Source organism: Balaenoptera acutorostrata, chromosome 6, assembly GCF_949987535.1.
Source record: "Balaenoptera acutorostrata chromosome 6, mBalAcu1.1, whole genome shotgun sequence".
In the NCBI taxonomy this organism is placed as follows: Eukaryota; Metazoa; Chordata; class Mammalia; order Artiodactyla; family Balaenopteridae; genus Balaenoptera; species Balaenoptera acutorostrata.
Genome location: NC_080069.1, coordinates 44,738,788 through 44,757,727, shown reverse-complemented (window position 1 = coordinate 44,757,727; position 18,940 = coordinate 44,738,788). Strand labels below are relative to the sequence as shown.

At 40.4% G+C, this 18,940-nt stretch overlaps 1 protein-coding gene across 1 annotated transcript in view; it reads left to right on the top strand.

Annotated features, from left to right (window-relative positions):
* ACO1 (aconitase 1) overlaps positions 1 to 18,940 on the top strand; it is a 60,947-nt gene that overhangs the window by 19,661 nt on the left and 22,346 nt on the right. The window contains exons 2-10 of the mRNA XM_057547907.1: positions 1,739 to 1,857; positions 2,915 to 3,083; positions 4,127 to 4,264; positions 12,953 to 13,022; positions 13,153 to 13,336; positions 13,848 to 13,987; positions 15,652 to 15,823; positions 17,133 to 17,233; positions 18,591 to 18,707. Of these exons, the coding sequence (XP_057403890.1) occupies positions 1,761 to 1,857; positions 2,915 to 3,083; positions 4,127 to 4,264; positions 12,953 to 13,022; positions 13,153 to 13,336; positions 13,848 to 13,987; positions 15,652 to 15,823; positions 17,133 to 17,233; positions 18,591 to 18,707 (1,188 nt within the window). The 5' untranslated portion in view covers positions 1,739 to 1,760. The remainder of the gene's footprint in view (positions 1 to 1,738; positions 1,858 to 2,914; positions 3,084 to 4,126; positions 4,265 to 12,952; positions 13,023 to 13,152; positions 13,337 to 13,847; positions 13,988 to 15,651; positions 15,824 to 17,132; positions 17,234 to 18,590; positions 18,708 to 18,940) is intronic.

Sequence of the window (18,940 nt, the reverse complement as noted above, 5' to 3'; positions counted from 1 at the left end):
TAGACATGGTGGGTGTGCTCATCGTCTATCTCTTTTAAGTTTTTAACTAGTTTTCAAACAGTTATATTTGTACAGTTAAAAATGCAAATAATACCAAAGGATATACAATGAAGCTGAGTCTTTCTCCCAATCCTGACTTCTAGGCCTCTGTCCCTCTTAAAGGAACCAGTCTCTTTTGTGTCTGAACGAAGACATGGGCCTGTCTATGGAGACAAGGCCCACTTGTCACTTGTTATCCCCACAAACAGTTGTTTTCTGTACAAACGGTCCTTGACTTACAATGGTTTGACTTACAATTTTTTGACCACTTTGGTGCAAAAGCGATAGGCATTCAGTAGAAACACACTTTGAATTTTGAATTTTGATCTTTCCCCGGGGCTGGTGGTATGTGGTACAATACTCTCTTGTGATGAGTCCCAGTCAGCCACACGATCAGGAGGATGAACAACCGATACCCTTACAACCATTCTGTACCCAGACAACCACCCTGCTTTTTATTTTCAGTACAGTAGTCAATAAATTACATGAGATATTCAGCACTTCGTTATACAAGAGGCTCTTTGTTAGATGATTTTGCCCAACTGTAAGCTAACGTAAGTGTTCTGAGAATATTTGAGGTAGGCTAGGCTAAGCTGTGATGTTCAGTAGCTTAGTATATTAAATACATTTCAACTTACGATATTTTCAGTTTACAACGGGTTTATCAGGGTGTTACCCAATCATAAGTTGAATAAGATATTGTACTTGTTTTTATTTCATAGTAATATGTTGATCATTCCATATCGGTCATCCCAAAAATAGGTTTTATGAATATTTATTCATAAAAACCTTGGATTAGATAGGGGAATGTTACTATTATTATCTTAAAATTAAGACTGTTGGAGAATGGATCGATTAAAGGATTTTTGCCCAAGGGGTAGGACTAGAAAGCAAGTCTTCCAACTCCCACCCTGGAGTGTTTTGCTCTAAGTTATACAGTTAAGTTATTTGAAATCGCTGTTTATCTGTGTGGTGGAGGCCAGGAACAGTGTCCTTTCTTGTTCACCACTTATAATTTATAAAAAGATAAGGAGAAATTCTGCCCAGAGCTGGGGTAGAGGGTCCTCTCCAAACATATCTGGGGAGTTTGGGCCTTTATGCCACCACAGTGTATCTTAAAGATTACCTGATGTGAACTCACTCTTGCTACCAACTCAAAAGTGAGTGGGGAAGACTTCCAACTAACAGGTTTATTTAAAACGCTGCAGAGACAGTTACAACAGAAGACAGCTGCTTTCAAGTCCGCTCTTCCAGAGTTCAAGTTTTATACAGTTGCACTATGTTACCTGCTCCGGACCTCTTAACCTCCTATCAAGCAAAACATGAGTCCAGCTCAGAGGTCTGTTCATATATTCGAGATTTACCATGCAACACATCCTTCATTTCCCTTTTTCCTCATGACTTATCAGTGCAAGAAATTTGGAAAGTTGTATACAGATAAGGCAAAAGAAGTTTGGAATTGTATGTACTCTTGAGAGGTGAATCCTAGCTTTCACAAATAGCTTCACAGAGCCCACTTTCTTTGCTAAGGATATCATTTTTTTATTCATTTTTGTCCCACCTTTCCCCTACTCTGAGAAGATAATAAGTGATTTCTTGAAGTGAATGTGTATCAAAATTGTTAAAGAGGGCAAACACTCATTGAATAAAAAAGGTCCAGCCTTGAGAGTAGAAATTAAATGTTCTCTGTCCTTTTCAGGGACACGTGGCCATCAGGAATCATGAGCAACCCATTTGCACACCTCGCTGAGCCTTTGGATCCTGCACAACCAGGAAAGAAATTCTTCAATTTGAATAAATTGGAGGATTCAAGATATGGTAGGTACATGGCTCTGTGATGTAAGTGCTCTGATAGTAATTGGAATATCATTTGCATAATAAGTTAGCTACTTAATAAATTAGCCTTTAGGAGAGTTGGAAGAGGGAGTAGCAGAGATGGCTGAATGGTCTTGGGTTAACCACACAAATACACACCTTTCTTACATTGCTCGTTTTCAAGTAGATAATAATGATTATATATATGTAACATGTACATAACATTTAGTATAGAGAGTGTTTGTACATATATATTGTTTAATCTGAATAACAACCCTATCATGTTATGTTTAAAAACATAAGAAGTCCTGAGGAAGCTGAGGCCCAGAGAGAGTAAATGATACGATTAAATAACAACTATGTAGGTAGCAGAAGAGGATGAAAACACAAGCCTTTTTTATTCCAACTCCTGTGCTTCTCTACCTTTGTAGTCTTGCCTTTTCTGGATAATACTGGTAAATAATTCTCATGTATCCGGATGGACCATTTCTTTTATAAACAAAATAACTTTTCTTATGAATTACCATTGTTTTATTCTAGAAAACACAGTTACCAATGACCATACTATGTGGTGTTTAGGGGTTTATTTCCTTTGAAAGATGTATCTGACTATTCTTTAGTCTTATTATAATAATTGTAAAGGGGTTATTTTCTCATTTCTTAAACACTAGGTTTCATAAGAAATACTACTGTGTGTATGTGTGTGTTACTTGCTAACAGTAATACAGTAAATTATCTAGACTGATGTCTTTCGTGATGACTTAAGGGAAATTCTGTTACTGGATTCCAAGGCTAGGCAACCATTTATTATGAAAGGTTTAACTGTAATATTTTCTTTTTGCCTAGGCTGTTGGTATTTTCTAGTACTGAATGTCTCCTAAATCCATTCAATAGTCTTGTATTTTAAACTGTTGAGATCAGTTTAAATTTACTCTCTTCCCCTGCTGCAAGAACAGTGTGATGCCTTGTATCAAGTCTGTATGGAGTTCGGCTTTAGAGAGCTCTTATAATAAGATGTCTCATGGGTTTTGTTTTGTTATACTTTCTCTTTTACTCCTAGGACGACTACCATTTTCTATCAGAGTTCTCCTGGAGGCAGCCATTCGGAACTGTGATCAATTTTTGGTGAAGAAAAATGATGTTGAAAATATCCTAAATTGGAATGTCATGCAGCATAAGAACATAGAAGTGCCATTTAAGCCTGCCCGCGTCATCCTGCAGGACTTCACGTGAGCCTCATGTCACTCCACTCTTTCTCTGCATCCCTTGTCAGCCTTTAAAGAAAGCTTCTTAAAAGCAAAAATAAAAAACACAGTGACTGTATAATTTTTCACTCAACATTCAGAGACGGTTGGAAGCAAAAGGGGGCAGTCATCCCAGACGGGAAGAGATAATCTCAGGCAAATCAGGATGCATACTCACTCCACCTTTTCCAGTGGCAAAGGTCTTTGTCCTTGGTCTTCAATATCCTAGTCCTAAGTGTACTAGCAAAAGCTGAAAGAAACAGCATGGAGTGGAGCTATCTCGGAATCTTTTCGCCCCTGTGTCCTATCACCCAAGGAGCCAGGTTTCAAACAGCTGTCCTTGGAATGTTGATATGTTTCGCCTGAGGGGAGATACGTAGTTCACAAGGCCTGTTGTGTTGCTGTTAAGCCTCTGCTCACATCCTGCTATTCCCAGGAATTGCTCCCCATCACAGCTTCATTTTGAGACATTACCGTTTCATTTTGAAATGATGTTATTTTATTCCTTCTGGAGAGCAAATTTCATTTTTTTTAGAGGCAGATCACCCAAATTTTATTCTCTAATAAAAAGGAAGCATTCACTTAGTATAAATTTGATTCACAGCCTACTTTTCTGAATTATATCCATTCCTTTAAATTTGGTCTGAAGTTGAAGGGCGTGATCCGTATATCTTGTCCAGGTCTTTGTCAGCCCACCATATGAATAGGGAACAGTGATGGCAGAAAAAGTTCCAGAGTTTTTAATTGCCAGCTTTCCCACAGTTTCTCTGTTTAGACCATATTGGCTGTGAACTTCAATGCAGGGATAAAATTGCATATAGAGGTACCACTCAGTCGTGGCACTTATTACTGATGTGATTTCTGCTGAAGGGAATGTGTCTAGACACTTTCACTTTTCTAACACATCCATTGTTAGCACCACTGATGAGACAGCCCCATTGCCAATATTATCAGCAGAGGCAAAAGCTGAAAAATCCCATGGCACTTGTTTAACAGATTTGTTTTCTGCTTAATCTCCCTTTTCTTAGGGGTGTGCCAGCTGTGGTTGACTTTGCTGCCATGCGTGATGCTGTGAAAAAGTTAGGAGGAAATCCAGAGAAAATAAACCCTATCTGTCCCGCTGACCTTGTCATTGATCATTCCATCCAGGTTGATTTCAACAGAAGGTGAGAGACTAGGATGAATACTTGGGTTTTCTGCTTTGTGCAAAATCTCAGAGTGTGAGTCTTTTTTGTGTGTAAAAGGAACCCTCCTGCACTGTTGGTGGGAATGTAAATTGATACAACCACTATGGAAAACAGTATAGAGTTTCCTTAGAAAACTAAAAATAGAACTATCATATGACCGAGCAATCCCACTACTGGGCATATACCCTGAGAAAACCATAATTCAAAAAGAGTCATGTACCAAAATGTTCACTGCAGCTCTATTTACAATAGCCAGGACATGGAACCAACCTAAATGTCCATCGACAGATGAATGGATAAAGAAGATGTGGCACATATATACAATGGAATATTACTCAGCCATAAAAAGAAACGAAATTGAGTTATTTGTAGTGAGGTGGATGGACCTAGAGTCTGTCATACAGAGTGAAGTAAGTCAGAAAGAGAAAAACAAATACCATATGCTAACGCATATATATGGAATCTAAAAAGAAAAAAAAATGGTACTGATGAACCTAGTTGCAGGGCAGGAATAAAGATGTGGACATAGAGAATGAACTTGAGGACACGGGGTGGGAGGGTGAAGCTGGGGCGAAGTGAGAGTAGCATGGACATATATACACTACCGAATGTAAAATAGTTGGCTGGTGGGAAGCAGCAGCATAGCACAGGGAGATCCGCTCGGTGCTTTGCGATGACCTTAGAGGGGTGGGATAGGGAGGATGGGAGGGGGGCTCAAGAGGGAGGGGATATGGGGACATGTGTATGCATATGGCTGATTTGCTTTGTTGTACAACAGAAACTAACACAGTATTGTGAAGCAATTATACTCCAATAAAGATCTAGTAAAAAATTAAAAAAATTTTTAAAAAGAAGAAAAATCTTTAAAAAGTATATTCAGGAAAACTCAAACTTAATAAATATTTTCCCCTGAAGTTTTTTTTTTTTCAGGGTTGGGGCAGGGGAGATTAAATCTTTTTTTTTTTTTTTTTTCTATTTACTTCTTGGGTGGGAACAGCCTGTGTTTAAGCTTGAAGTCTGGGTGAAAAACACATACAAATTCTGCCATGAGAGCTTGTCAATACAAGTATGTGTCTGACTTTAAAAGAGTTTGGCTTTTTTTTTTTTTTCAACCACTGGAGTCTTATTCCTTTTTGATTCCAAGTAACTATTTCATATCTGGCCATCTCTGCCTCTCCACGTGGGTGTCCATAAAGTCTATCCCTTTCTTTTCCTTTTTTCCTTCTATTGTTCAGGATATCCACTTCTCTCTTCCTGCTAAAATCCTATCAACAACCTACCAATCCTACCAATAAAATCTCAGTAGCAGAAGACAATAAGAATTTATTTCTTACACATCTACAAGTTGGGTGGCAGCTCAGCTGATCTCAGTTGAGTGCAGTTCGGCAGCTGTGCCTCACCCAGCCTTGGCACATAGGTAGGGCAGCTGGGACAGCTCCATTCTATGTGTGCTTCTTTGGGGACCCAGGCTAAAGGAGAAAGCAGCTATGTGGTGATCACAGAGGCTCAAGAAGGCAAGTGGGAACCTGCGGCATCTCTTGAGGCCTAGATGAGGACTGACATAGGATCACTTCTATTTACAATCACATGAATCAAAGCAAGTTGCACAGTTGAGCCCAAAGTCAGGGGTGAAGGAGTACACTCCAGTAACTGCAAGATTATACAACGAGGATCTGGATACAAGGAGGGCAGCCAGGTACTACTAGAAGGCTGATATCTTAACCTAGAAGTATAACTAAATAAAATTATTTCCAACTTTAGATAGAACATTAGTTAGAAAGAAATAACTGTTCTGCATACAATGCTGGGAAAATTAATTATTTGGTAGAGAGAACAGTTCATATGATTTAAAGCATTAATATTTTAAAAATTAAATCATCAAAGATTTTGAAGAAAATTTAATTATATAGTGTCAAATGTCTTGATGAGAAAGACCTTTCTAAATTTAGAAGCAATGAATGAAACAAAGAAAAAAAAAACCTATAGATTTAATGACTTCAAAGTTACCAGGAGATAACTTGAAAAATATTTTCAATAAAGAGTTAATATCCCTAATATATAAAGAATATGTATAATCTATTAAAAAATAGTAAAACCCAGCAAATAAATGGGCAAAGTAGACATTTCACAATAAAAGGAAATACAAATGGTAAACAGTATATAAAGCCTTTTCAACTTTACAAGTAATAAAAAGGTAAATTAAATCCTTGAGATACCATTTTCTCTTATCAACATAGTTTAGAAAATAAATGTTATTAATTATAAATGTGTCAGGAGGGAGACACTTTCATACACTGCCGATAGCACTACAAATCAGAAATGATGAATGCAATGTGCCAAATCCTTTGTCCTGGAATTTCCACTTCTAAACATACACTTTATAGATATCTGAAATTCAGCAAAAGCTTAATGACTAAATAGTGCTTATTAAAGTATTATTTACAATAGTGAAAACTTAAAAGCTGGGGCTTCCCTGGTGGCGCAGTGGTTGAGAATCTGCCTGCTAATGCAGGAGACACGGGTTCGAGCCCTGGTCTGGGAAGATCCCACATGCCACGGAGCAGCTGGGCCCGTGAGCCACAGCTGCTGAGCCTGCGCGTCTGGAGCCTGTGCCCCGCAACGGGAGGGGCCGCGATAGTGAAAGGCCCGCGCACCGCGATGAAGAGCGGTCCCCGCACCGCGATGAAGAGTGGCCCCCACTTGCCGCAACTAGAGAAAGCCCTCGCACGAACCGAAGACCCAGCACAGCCAAAAATAAAAATAAATAAATAAATAAATAAAATTAAGAAAAAAAAAAAAAAAAAAAAAAAAAACTTAAAAGCATTCTAGGTGTCCAACAAAGGAGAGTGATTTATTAAATTATGGTACATCCTTAAAGTGAATTATTATTAAGTAACCTTTACGGTTATATTTTAATCCTTAATAACATTTGGAACATGCTCATGTCTTGGCTCAGTGAGCTAGATAAAAATTGTATGTATAGAGTGATCTCAGCTCGATGAAACTCTAGGCAAAGATTAAAAAATTGGAAAGAGAAGTGCCAAGCTGCTAAACGATTGTAACTGTTCTTTATTTTTACAATAAAAAGCTATTGTTTTTATAATAGAAAGTCATTTAAGAATATGAAACCAACCACTCAAAGGAAAAAAAAAGCAAAAACGTTTATTTGCTTCCTTGGGGATTTAAGTGGGTTCCATACAGCCTCAAGAGAAATGTAGAAACTGGTCATTCTCAAATTAGTATTGCCAATATCCAAACCAGAGAAATTCAGGAATAGAGAGAAAACTGCTTTGTCCCCTGAATTGATGGTTCTTGGAACAAACAGACTGGATACTTGCTAGCTCTTCCCTTTTCTTTGGACTCTAAACCCATCCTTGGGCAACATGTCTTTTTTTTTTTTTTTCCTTAAATCACATGAGCTCAATTTAATGTTTTGATTTCAAAGGGAAGAGTGAAAAATACACAAACTATTATCCTATTGGAGAGTAAGTATGTTTCCTAAAGTCCCACTTCAGAAATTATTAAAAGTAGCCTCACAAAATCATGGGCAACTTTTTCTTGAAGTCTCATTGGTGTTGATAGATTTATCTTCACTTCCCTGGCCTGGAAGGTGAAAGTACTGGTGGAGACAGAATTGTAATTGTTTTAATGTCTAAAGTTATTTGACTCAAAACTCAAAAGAGCTCCTGACAATTAAGCAGGTAAAGAATCTGAGTCAGCACCAACTTCATTGTGACTTGGTTTCCTCCTTAAACCTTGACATCCATCAACTCTGGTTTCAATTTTTTATGGACCTTTTTCATTTATATTGTAATACTGAAAACATTGTGATGAAAATAGCAAAGTCTAGGGGTGAACTTTGATCCAAAATGATATCCAAATCTAGCAAACACTTTTTTTTTAAATTAAAGAGAAACACTTCTATGAGAAGCATTTTCTTTTTTTTATAAATTTATTTATTTATTTATTTTTGGCTGTATTGGGTCTTCGTTGCTGTGCACAGCTTTCTCTACTTGCGGTGAGCGGGGGCTACTCCTCGTTGCGGTGTGCGGGCTTCTCATTGCGGTGGCTTCTCGTTGCGGAGCACAGGCTCTAGGCGCGCAGACTTCAGTAGTTGTGGCACATGGGCTCAGTAGTTGTGGCTCGCGGGCTCTAGAGTGCAAGCTCAGTAGTTGTGGTGCATGGGCTTAGTTGCTCCGTGGCATGTGGGTTCTTCCCAGACCAGGGCTCGAACCCGTATCCCCTGCATGGGCAGGTGAATTCTTAACCACTGCACCACCAGAGAAGCCCGAGAAGTATTTTCATTGCTAGTGTTTTGTTTTTATTTCTTGAGTTTGGTTTTGCAATTTGACCTCCCAGTCTCTTTCCTCGTTTTTGTAAGGAATTAAGTGTGATGTCTCAGCTTTTGTGGAACTGTGTGCTGTGGGCTTATTTCCAGCTATTTCCAGAATAAAGTAAGGAGTGGTGGGATGGTGAATTTTCTCAGTTAAGTATTTCTAAGCTCTTTCCCTGCTGTGAATAATAGTAATTGGCTTCACACCATCTTTAGGAATCGAGGATCTAACTAATGCATTATTGTAATGTTTTACAAAGTTATCTCAGAAATAACCTTTTTTAAAATCCCAAGAAGAATATCATAGCACTTTCTGACCAGATTTCATGAGTGTCAAAACTATCTTCTCTATAAATACTGTCTGTGAATTTCTGGAGTACCATTAAATGTAATACTCAGAAACTTTGAACTACATCCAAATCTGATTTCAACTTATGTAAATAAGGAGAAATTTCCTCTTTAGTGTGTGAGGCCATTCACATTCAGAGATCTTATTGAAAGCTCACCAGATTGGGTAAATCTAGGAAAGTTCTGAGTGGTGGAAAAATCTGAATTCTAGGTCTGTTTATTCATTCGAATAACTAGAACTAAGTTAAAGAGCCAAGGTTAGCATGAAAGATTTTTTGTTTTAGTGAGTAAATAGGGTTGTTTATTTTATTTTTAATTTTTTTTAAATTTTAACTTTTTTTAACCTAGAATTTAACATATCTTAAAGCAGCCTAAGCATTTCTGGCTTCTGCTTGTCCTGTGACTATGTCATGTATATCGAACTGACGGTCCCAGCATTCCCTGGGGTAAATGGTCCTCTTCCAACCTTGCTTCTGTTGTGAGAAACTCTGAAATCCTTCTGGAGACAAGAGGACAAGGCATAATGACTGGGAGTCCACATGTGCTCAGAGCTCAGCAGAAGAGATGGGGCAGGGCCATACATGATTAAGAATAATGTTCCAAGATGCCTTCCCTTTTTTTTGTAAAATTAAATCCATTTAACAGACCTATTGTGTGCCAGTATTTATTCAAGAAGCAGGTTAGTCTAGAATAGTAGAGAGATTAGAGAATGCACAGCTTGAATGCAGTTAGTAAGTGTAGGAACCAAAGCACTAACTTGGAGAGTCAGGGGGGCTCTTCCAGGAGTGTCACTTAATCTGGGTCTCCAGGCATGTTTAACCAAAGAGCGAAGAGCTGGAAAGGCATTCTACACAGAGAGAACAGAGCATGCAAAGGCATGAGGAAAGTGAGGTTTGAGAGAGTATGAGGGCCACAGTGCAGCTGAAACTGAAAGTTTGGACTGGAGGATGGGAGAGGGCTCTTAAAGGAAGTCTGAGGTCAGACTGAAGGACCTTGTTTTTTAAGGCAAGGGATTTGTACTTTATTTAGAAAATGGGATCCATTGACAGATTCAAGATGGGTTGTGATGATCTGTAGTTTGGAAAACTGATTCTGGTGACAGTACAAAAGATAGGTTGACTAGACTGACAGAGAAACTAGAGAGGAAGCTGTCTCTGAATTAATACTCTGATATCTGTAGGTACTAAGTGGGAGAAGAGGAGGTCATTAGATGAGAGATGGACAGGCAGAGATGAGGAAGAAATGTAGGAAAGAAGGTCACACATTAGGGTTTGACCTGCTGTGTTTGTGGTGCCCGAGGTGTTCCTGATACAGGTGCCCAGGATACATTGGGACTGTGGATCTGGACCTGAAGAGACAGGTGGGGACCGGAGGGATGGAGCCCTTAGTGTACTAGTGCGAAGGTGGAGATGCGTACCTTCAAGAATAGCTGCATCGGATCCAGAGGGTCCACAGGGGCTGCTGATCAGGGGTCAGGGCGGGGATCAGAACAACTGCCTTGTTCCACTACACTAGGATCTCTCCTTCTCCATTTCTTCTACTTTTCTCTAACACGTACACACATTCACAGACATTCATTCTTCATGTCAGAGATCAGCAAACTTTTACTGTAAAGGGCCAATAGTAAATACTTTAGGTTTTGCTGGCCACATACTGTCTCCGTTTATTTTTTTTCCAGCCTTTAAAAATATAAAAATTATTTGTTGCTTGACAGCCAAACATATACAGGTATTGGGCCAGATGTGACTCATGAACCGTAGTTTGTGGACCAACCCCTGCTCTAAGATACTCTCAGCAATTGATTCCATCAAAGCAACTGACACTTATCTGGAAGAATATTCACATCAAGAGAAAAAGAAAAAAAATCCGCATGGTAACTGAATGTGTATTTGTAGAGTAAATAATAAGTGCCTCCAGTCTTTTTCTTCTCAAGGAGTGCCTGCCTACCCGTGTTCATCTGGCAGACTCCCCCTCGCCCTCCAGACTACATCGATGTCACTGCCTTCTGGAAGGCATCCCTGGCTCCCTGGTCTGAGTTGATGGCCCTTTCTGGGCGCTCCCCTGGCACCCTGTACTTCCCGTATCATGACACTGATAATCACACTCTCATGGTTGCCTGGTTGCTTCTCCGTGTCTCTCGCTAGGCTCTGAGCTCCAGCTGGGCAGCACACGTGCCCCTTCTGCACCTTTGCACGCCCAGCACGTGGCACCAGGTAGGCTCTGTAGATCATTGATAAGTGACAGAAGAAAGTGGGGGGCTTCCCTGGTGGCGCAGTGGTTGAGAGTCTGCCTGCCAATGCAGGGGACACGGGTTCGAGCCCTGGTCTGGGAAGATCCCACATGCCGCGGAGCAACTAGGCCCGTGAGCCACACCTACTGAGCCTGCGCATCTGGAGCTTGTGCTCCTCAACAAGAGAGGCCGCGACAGTGAGAGGCCCGCGCACCGCGATGAAGAGTGGCCCCTGCTCGCTGCAACTGGAGAAAGCCCTCGCACAGAAACGAAGACCCAACACAGCCATAAATAAATAAATAAATAAATAAATAAATAAATAAATAAGAAAGAAAGAAAGAAAGAAAGAAAGAAAGAAAGAAAGAAAGAAAGAAAGAAAGAAAGAAAGAAAGAGGGTATAGTGGTTCAGGTAGAGGCTCCGGGACCGGTCAGACCTGGGTTCAGGTGACCACTCTGTAATTTACAAGCATCTGACCTTGGAGAAGTTAACTAATCTTTCTGTGCCTCAGCTTCCTCTTCCATACATTGGGGTAATGGTAGTACCTACGTGAGGGGTTGTTATGATGACTGAATGAGTTCATGTGTGTAAAGCACCTGGAGCCTATGACGCATCGTGCAGTCTTGCACTTTGGCTCCTGCTGTTATTATTATTATGGTAGTTGTTGCTATCACCACTACCACCATTGCTGCTACAGCTTCTGCAACTACTACTACAGGGAGGCGGCGGAGGGATTCAGAGCATCATTCCTGAGTCAGACTGCCTGGGCTTCAATACCAGTTCCATCATTTACTAGCTGTGAGGTCCTGAACAACTTTCTTACCCTCTCTGTGTCTGTTTCCTCTTTTGAAAAATGTGGCTATTTGTTGCCCCTAGCTCAAAGGGCTATTTTGAAGACTAAATTAGAAAATAAATGTAAAGCACTTTAGTGCCTAGTTCCTAGTAACGTCAATAAGTGTTGACTATCAATTAGTGAAGTCTGACTTGGGTCTTAGCTATTAATTTCACTATCCTTTCCTATGTTCACTCAACCCATGACAGTTTGTAAGCGCTTCCTGCGTGCTAACCATGCCGAGTTGTCACTATGACGTACTCTACCTTGACTCAAAACAATGTAGTTTGGTAATAAAAATTCTGGAAAAGCTTCCTGATGCCCTGAATTGTCCATGTCAGTCCTGATGAACTGAATGACTTTGAGCAAACCTCGGTATATAATCTGGGCTTTACAGATGTTCTTGAGTGGCATCATCCTCCTCATAAACCTCCTTTTGAAAGATAGGAGATTGTGATTCTATAAATTCCTGTGCCTCCTGGCATCACTGGTTCCCTACCTCCCAACATAAAACAGATGAAAATGCCAGCCCAGATATGGCTCAGCTCAGAGAGGCGTTGTAACAAGGTCATAGGTAAGAAAGGAGTACAGAAAGAAAGCTTCTTTAAATATCTAAGCTGCTGTTGTCATCATAAATGTCTTGAGTCTGTTCCTAAGAGTCAGACTTTATGATTAGAATAGTTTTAACTTAAATTCACTTAATGTTTTCTACCCACCATGTTTAAAGGCATTATAAAAATCACCTGAACCAAAAAATAATTATTCTTTTTACTTTCTTTAATTGCCTCTTTCCCCTGTGAATGAATGCGTAATACCACCCAGCAAGCCTGCAGATGAAACTGCCATTTTCTTTCTTATCACCTATAAATTTGACCAGTAACATTTTACGCCTTAAAATTTATACATTTAGTTTTTCTCTTTGACAGGGCAGACAGTTTACAGAAGAATCAAGACTTGGAATTTGAAAGAAATAGAGAACGATTTGAATTTTTAAAGGTATGGGCAGAGTTTGGCTCCATTGGTTGATTCTTTATGTGTGTGGGGTATGAGGAAGAGGTGCCAAGGAGGTGAGCTGCATAAAGGTGTGTCTGGCATTCATAGTGTTCTCCCCATTTTTCAATCCTAGTGGGGCTCTCAGGCCTTTCGCAACATGCGGATTATTCCTCCTGGCTCAGGAATCATCCACCAGGTGAATCTGGAGTATTTGGCAAGAGTGGTGTTTGATCAGGATGGATATTATTACCCAGACAGTCTTGTGGGCACGGATTCGCACACTACCATGATTGATGGTTTGGGCGTTCTCGGTTGGGGTGAGTGTTCTTCCGGGTTCCTATTCCACTTATGCTGTTCTATGTAAATACCTTGATTTACTTTGATGCCCTTACATCCCAGCAGCATGAATTTGAGTGACCACAAATATCAAAGAGGTTTTTTTGTCTGTTTTCCGGTAATTTCCAGTACCCGGAAAAGCGTCTCATGCCTTTTAGGCACTCAGTATAATGTTTGGAAGAATGAATTAGAATAAGCGAAAATCAGCTGGGATGTTTGTTAAAAACAGCGACTCCTGAAGCCCACTCTCCTTTTTAGGGTGGAATCAAGGGGATTTTGACACAGGTGTTTGGGGGACCACACTTTGAGAAACACTTGTTAAAAATTCTACAGAGGGAAATAGAGAAAAGATAACTGTTCTTTATGGAAATATAACTCTATACTAGTAAAACACTATAAGTGGGTTGGCTACTTGTTAATGACACTGAACTATGCCTGAGGGATATCGTGAGGACTAAGGAAAGCATTATTCTGTCATGCCTTTCCACACAGGTGTGGGTGGTATCGAAGCAGAGGCTGTCATGCTGGGCCAGCCAATCAGCATGGTGCTTCCCCAGGTGATTGGCTACAGGCTGATGGGAAATCCCCACCCCCTGGTAACATCCACTGACATCGTGCTCACCATCACCAAGGTAACAATGTGCTGCCTCTTCTGTGGTCTGAGTCGCAGTGACAAATAGGAAGAGAGTCCATGATGGAGTCTCTCTTGGTTTCCATGTGCTCTAGAAATGCTAGGAAACAGTACGTTTATGACTTTAAAAGAGATGACATAAGGAGAGAACTCTGCGGTTAGGTTTCAGATCATTATGTTCATTTTACTCTTCTGTTGCTGCATGGATCTTTTTCTTTAAAAATTTTTTTTGAAACTGTGAAATAGTTTAAATACACATAAGTTAAAATGACATTTATATGCCCACCGTGTAGACTTAACAGATGGTAACATTTTGCTGTATTTGCTTCAGAGCTCTCTCTGTATGTATATTTTTTAAGAAGTGAAATGTAATATTTATGGCTAAAGCCACCCTCTTCATTTCTAGAGATAATCACTATCTTGAGGTTATAAGAAATCATTTCCATGCGTATGTTTATACTTCTACATTTTTTCCACATGGTTCTTCTTTATATGAAAATAACAAACTCTGTGAATAATTTTTGACTATTTAAAATTCCATTCTCTGTATTATAAGTTACATTATTGTAACAGATGTTTCTCCAAGCTGGAAAATATTAGTTTTTTTTTTTTTTTCATTTGCCCTTGTCGGAAATAATCTTTTTTGGTGATTTGCTTGCTTTGCAAAAAGAAGGCAGTTTCATTTTGAAAGACTATTAGAAAAGTAATTTTTTTTCTTTATTATCACACAGTTTTTTTCTGGTTGTATAGTTTGGAGGCTGGGGGTATGTGGGATGGATACTATACTTTTGATTTAATAGTCATGGACATCGGAATTGGATTTATTTGAACACTATAGCTCATCAGAGATGTCCGCATCATTCAAGTGTGGAATAATATAGGCTCTGCCCACAAAATTTGGCAGAATTCCACGTAACGAAAAGAGCCTGTCCGTGTGGGTGTCCACACTTCATACAGCTGATTTCATGCAGGGCCAAGCCAGTCACTGAGGCTCCAGCCCTGGCTGATGGCTTGTATGGAAAAGGTGTGAGAGTCAGACTGCCTGGATCTTTTGGTTACATTTGACTTATACCTGTGTTCAGGACCTTTGTTCATTATACCCTTGAAAACAAGGCATTTGCTTATTCAACAAGTGCAGATCATAATTTATTCAAGTTGAAAGAATTTATTTAATTTTTAGAAAGAAGTTTTCTCATTTGGCAAAACTTTTCTTATTATCTGTGTTTTTATATTACTTTTTCTTTCTTTTTGAAGAAATGTTTCGACATAATTTTAGATTTACAGGGGAGTTGATATAAAGGTAATACAGAGTTCCTGTTACCTTTCTCCCAGCTTCCCCAGATGTTAACATCTTACATAACCATGGTATATTTATGAGAAACAGAAGTAGTTAACATCGGTATGACATTTTTAACTAAACTAGAAACTTCACCAGTTTTTTCAGTAATCCCTTTTCTGTTCGAGGATCTACTCCAAGATACCATGTTGTATTTAGTTGGCTTTACTTTTTAAGTTTTATTTTTAAAAGTAATCAAACATATGTTGGGCTAATTCATTTTTTTGTGTTTACTCACAAGGCTACTTTATGAGAATTGCAAGGGGATAGTTCTGCATCTTAAATACAGGTTATCAAGTCTCAAACTCTGCTATTGTTCTGTTGCTCAGCACCTCCGCCAGGTTGGGGTAGTGGGCAAATTTGTCGAGTTCTTCGGGCCAGGGGTAGCCCAGTTGTCCATTGCCGACCGAGCTACAATTGCCAACATGTGTCCAGAGTATGGCGCCACTGCTGCCTTTTTCCCGGTTGATGAAGTCAGTATCAAGTACCTGGTGCAGACAGGTAAGTGCAGAACCCTGAAAACAGAAGGCTGTTGCTAAAGTTCATAGAACGCTGAGAATTGGAGCACTACCTTCTGCCTCTGTCCCTCGATTAAACAGCTGAGGCACTCAACCTAAAGAAGAGAAGAGAAGGGATGGTGGGGAGGGGAAAGCTGCAAAATACATCCAGAGATGAGATTAGTTTCTATGGCTCTAGAGGTGGCCACTGAACCTCTTACTGATCTGGTACTGAATTTGTAACATCTACTGAATTGAAACCAATGGTTTCAGAGAAGTTGAACACTCTCTTAAACTGAAACCTAAAAGAAATTTCTCCAGCATGTCTTCGTGGAGAGGATGACAGGGGATGTAATGAACACTGGGGCCCAACAACAGGTCATGATAAATATGTTAACGAAGATCAGACAGTCGTCTGTTATAAGGTCCATGCTGAAAGCTGATGACCTTTACAATTCAGTTAAAATGAAGAGGCAAAAAAAAAAAAAAAAAAAAAAATGCTGATCTGTTGTGGATCCAAGAATCAAGCTCTCAAACAGTCTTAGAGAACTGGGAGAACTGCGTGTCCCAGTTTGTCCAACTGGGCAAACCGTGCGTATTATCTCCTGCAACCAGGGTCTTGATCAGAATGAAACAGCAGAGCTTTTAGGGTCATATTCCTGGTGATATAGCATCACGAGTTAGGACTTTGAACTCTGGAGTTAAACTCAGCTTCGGATCCTGGTTCTGCCATTTACGGCCTGTGTTCCATGGCAAAGTTATTTAATCTTCTTGAGCCACTATTTCCCCATCCATAAATGAGGATAATAACAGTACTTGTCTCATAAGGTCATGATAAAGGATTAGAGAGTGAAATAATGCATTTAAAATGTTTAGCACACGGTGCTGGGCACACAGCTGGTGATCTGTGGTGGGAGACTGCGGGGATTACTACTTTAACAAGAATAATGTGGAATGCTGAGGGTCTGTGGCCAGCTGAAGGCAGATGCGTCGGAGGTATGCTTTGACAATTCGCTGAGGCTTAGGATCCTCTTAATTAAGACCCATAACCAAAGAGAGAGGAGTGCTTATAAGTAAGAATCTTCTACAGAAAATTGTCACTTCGGTAGAACAGCAGATCAGTGAATGGCCCCTAGTAAACGGCAGCATCGGCTAGAGAGTCCGACTGTTCGCCTGAAAGCTGCAATATCAGCAGAGCTCTTGGTGTGTGTTTAAGTGAAATGCCCATTACTTGTATAGTTTCTGGTAGAGGCATTAGTTTAATCAGGAAATATTAACATCTGTTACTTGTTACTTCTTAAAATGCCCATTAGGTCGTGATGAAGAAAAAGTAAAGCATATTAAAAAGTATCTTCAGGCTGTAGGAATGTTTCGGAATTTCAGTGACCCCTTTCAAGACCCAGACTTTGCCCAGGTATGAGAGTGCCTTTCACTGAACATGTGTTTCCTCTTTCTCAAGCCTGTGGTTTTAGTTGTGAATGTTTTTTCTTGGGGAGTGTATTTGTAGGAAATTAGTCATTGCCAAGTTATCGCAGAAGAACAGGGTGTTAAAAGGCTGAAAAATCAAAAAGATAAGGAATTGTAGACATAAAATAACATAACTTGTCCCATTCTTCCCGGCCATTAGGTTGAGTGTGCTCCCCCCCCACTTTTTTTTTAATAAATTTATTTTATTTATTTATTTTTTGGCTGCGTTGGGTCTTCGTTGTTGCGCGCGGGCTTTCTCTAGTTGCGGCAAGTGGGGGCTTCCTCTTCGTTGCGGTGCGCGAGCTTCTCATTGCGGTGGCTTCTCTTGTTGCGGAGCACGGGCTCTAGGCGTGAGGGCTTCAGTAGTTGCAGCACGCGGGTCCTAGAGCGTGCGGGCTTCAGAAGTTGCGGCGCGTGGGCTCATTAGTTGCGGCTCGCGGGTTCTACAGCGCAGGCTCAGTAGTTGTGGCTCACAGGCTTATTTGCTCTGCGGCATGTGGGATCTTCCCAGACCAGGGCTTGAACCCATGTCCCCTGTGTTGGCAGGTGGATTCTTAACCACTGTGCCACCAAGGAAGCCCTGCTCCCCTTTTTTGATTTACTCCTCTTATGTGGAAGATCTTTGGAAAAGGAGTTTAGAAGGACTGGAGCTATTTAAAGGCTGATAAGCACATCATTATTATAGATGGGGAAAGAAATGGAGGTGCAAGTGAATCAATTTGTTCTGATTTACCCATCGACGTACTTATCTTCATTCATTTTCTAGGGTGCAAGCTGAATCCACATTTTTCTCAGCAGCCAAGATCGGAGCATAAACCAGATGTGGGATCCTTGTTTTGTTTCATTTTACATTGAGGGAAGGAAATATTCAATTAGACTAGGGCCCGTTTCTTGGCATTGATGAGTTAATGGCTGCATTCCCCCAGTCATCTTAGAAAAATTACAATGGTTTATCTATCATTTCAGTAGAAAATCCATGTCAGACTAACTTAAGCAATAAAAAGGATGATGAGCTGCTTTGCAAAGATGGCCAAGTGAAAGACCCTGGCGGCAGCCACAATGCCCACCCTGGTCTTTCTGAGAGGTGGCGAGGCTTCTGCCTGTCCCACGCTATCGAAGTGCTCATCTGGAACTCTGGAAATTCATCCTTTCAGTGTAAAATGGACATTGACTTCCTTGGTTTTGAATGTGGTAGTTTAGTTTATTTTTATTGTTGTGGTGTTTTAAATTCTCTGGCATGGCTGTGTTTTTTTCTTTGTGAGTATAATGTCAAGTCCACGGTTCCTTTTCTTTTGGGTGCACAGGTTGTGGAGTTAGACTTGAAAACAGTAGTGCCTTGCTGCAGTGGACCCAAAAGGCCTCAGGACAAAGTTGCCGTATCTGACATGAAAAAGGACTTTGAGAGCTGCCTTGGAGCCAAGGTAGGGACCTGGGAGAGGTGGGTGGAAATCCTCCCCAACCCTGCCCCATGCCCGGCTTCTTTGTGCACAGGCTTCTCCCGCCTCGATGATGAGTCTTCCTGAAGCCTGGTGCTGCGGGCGTTTCCTCTCCATCCTATAGTCCTCGATGCCTCCCCTCTGCATTAGCTAAGAGCCAGGCAGCTTCCTTAGAGCACTTGATTGCCTGTAAACACAACTCAACCCTCCTTTTCAAA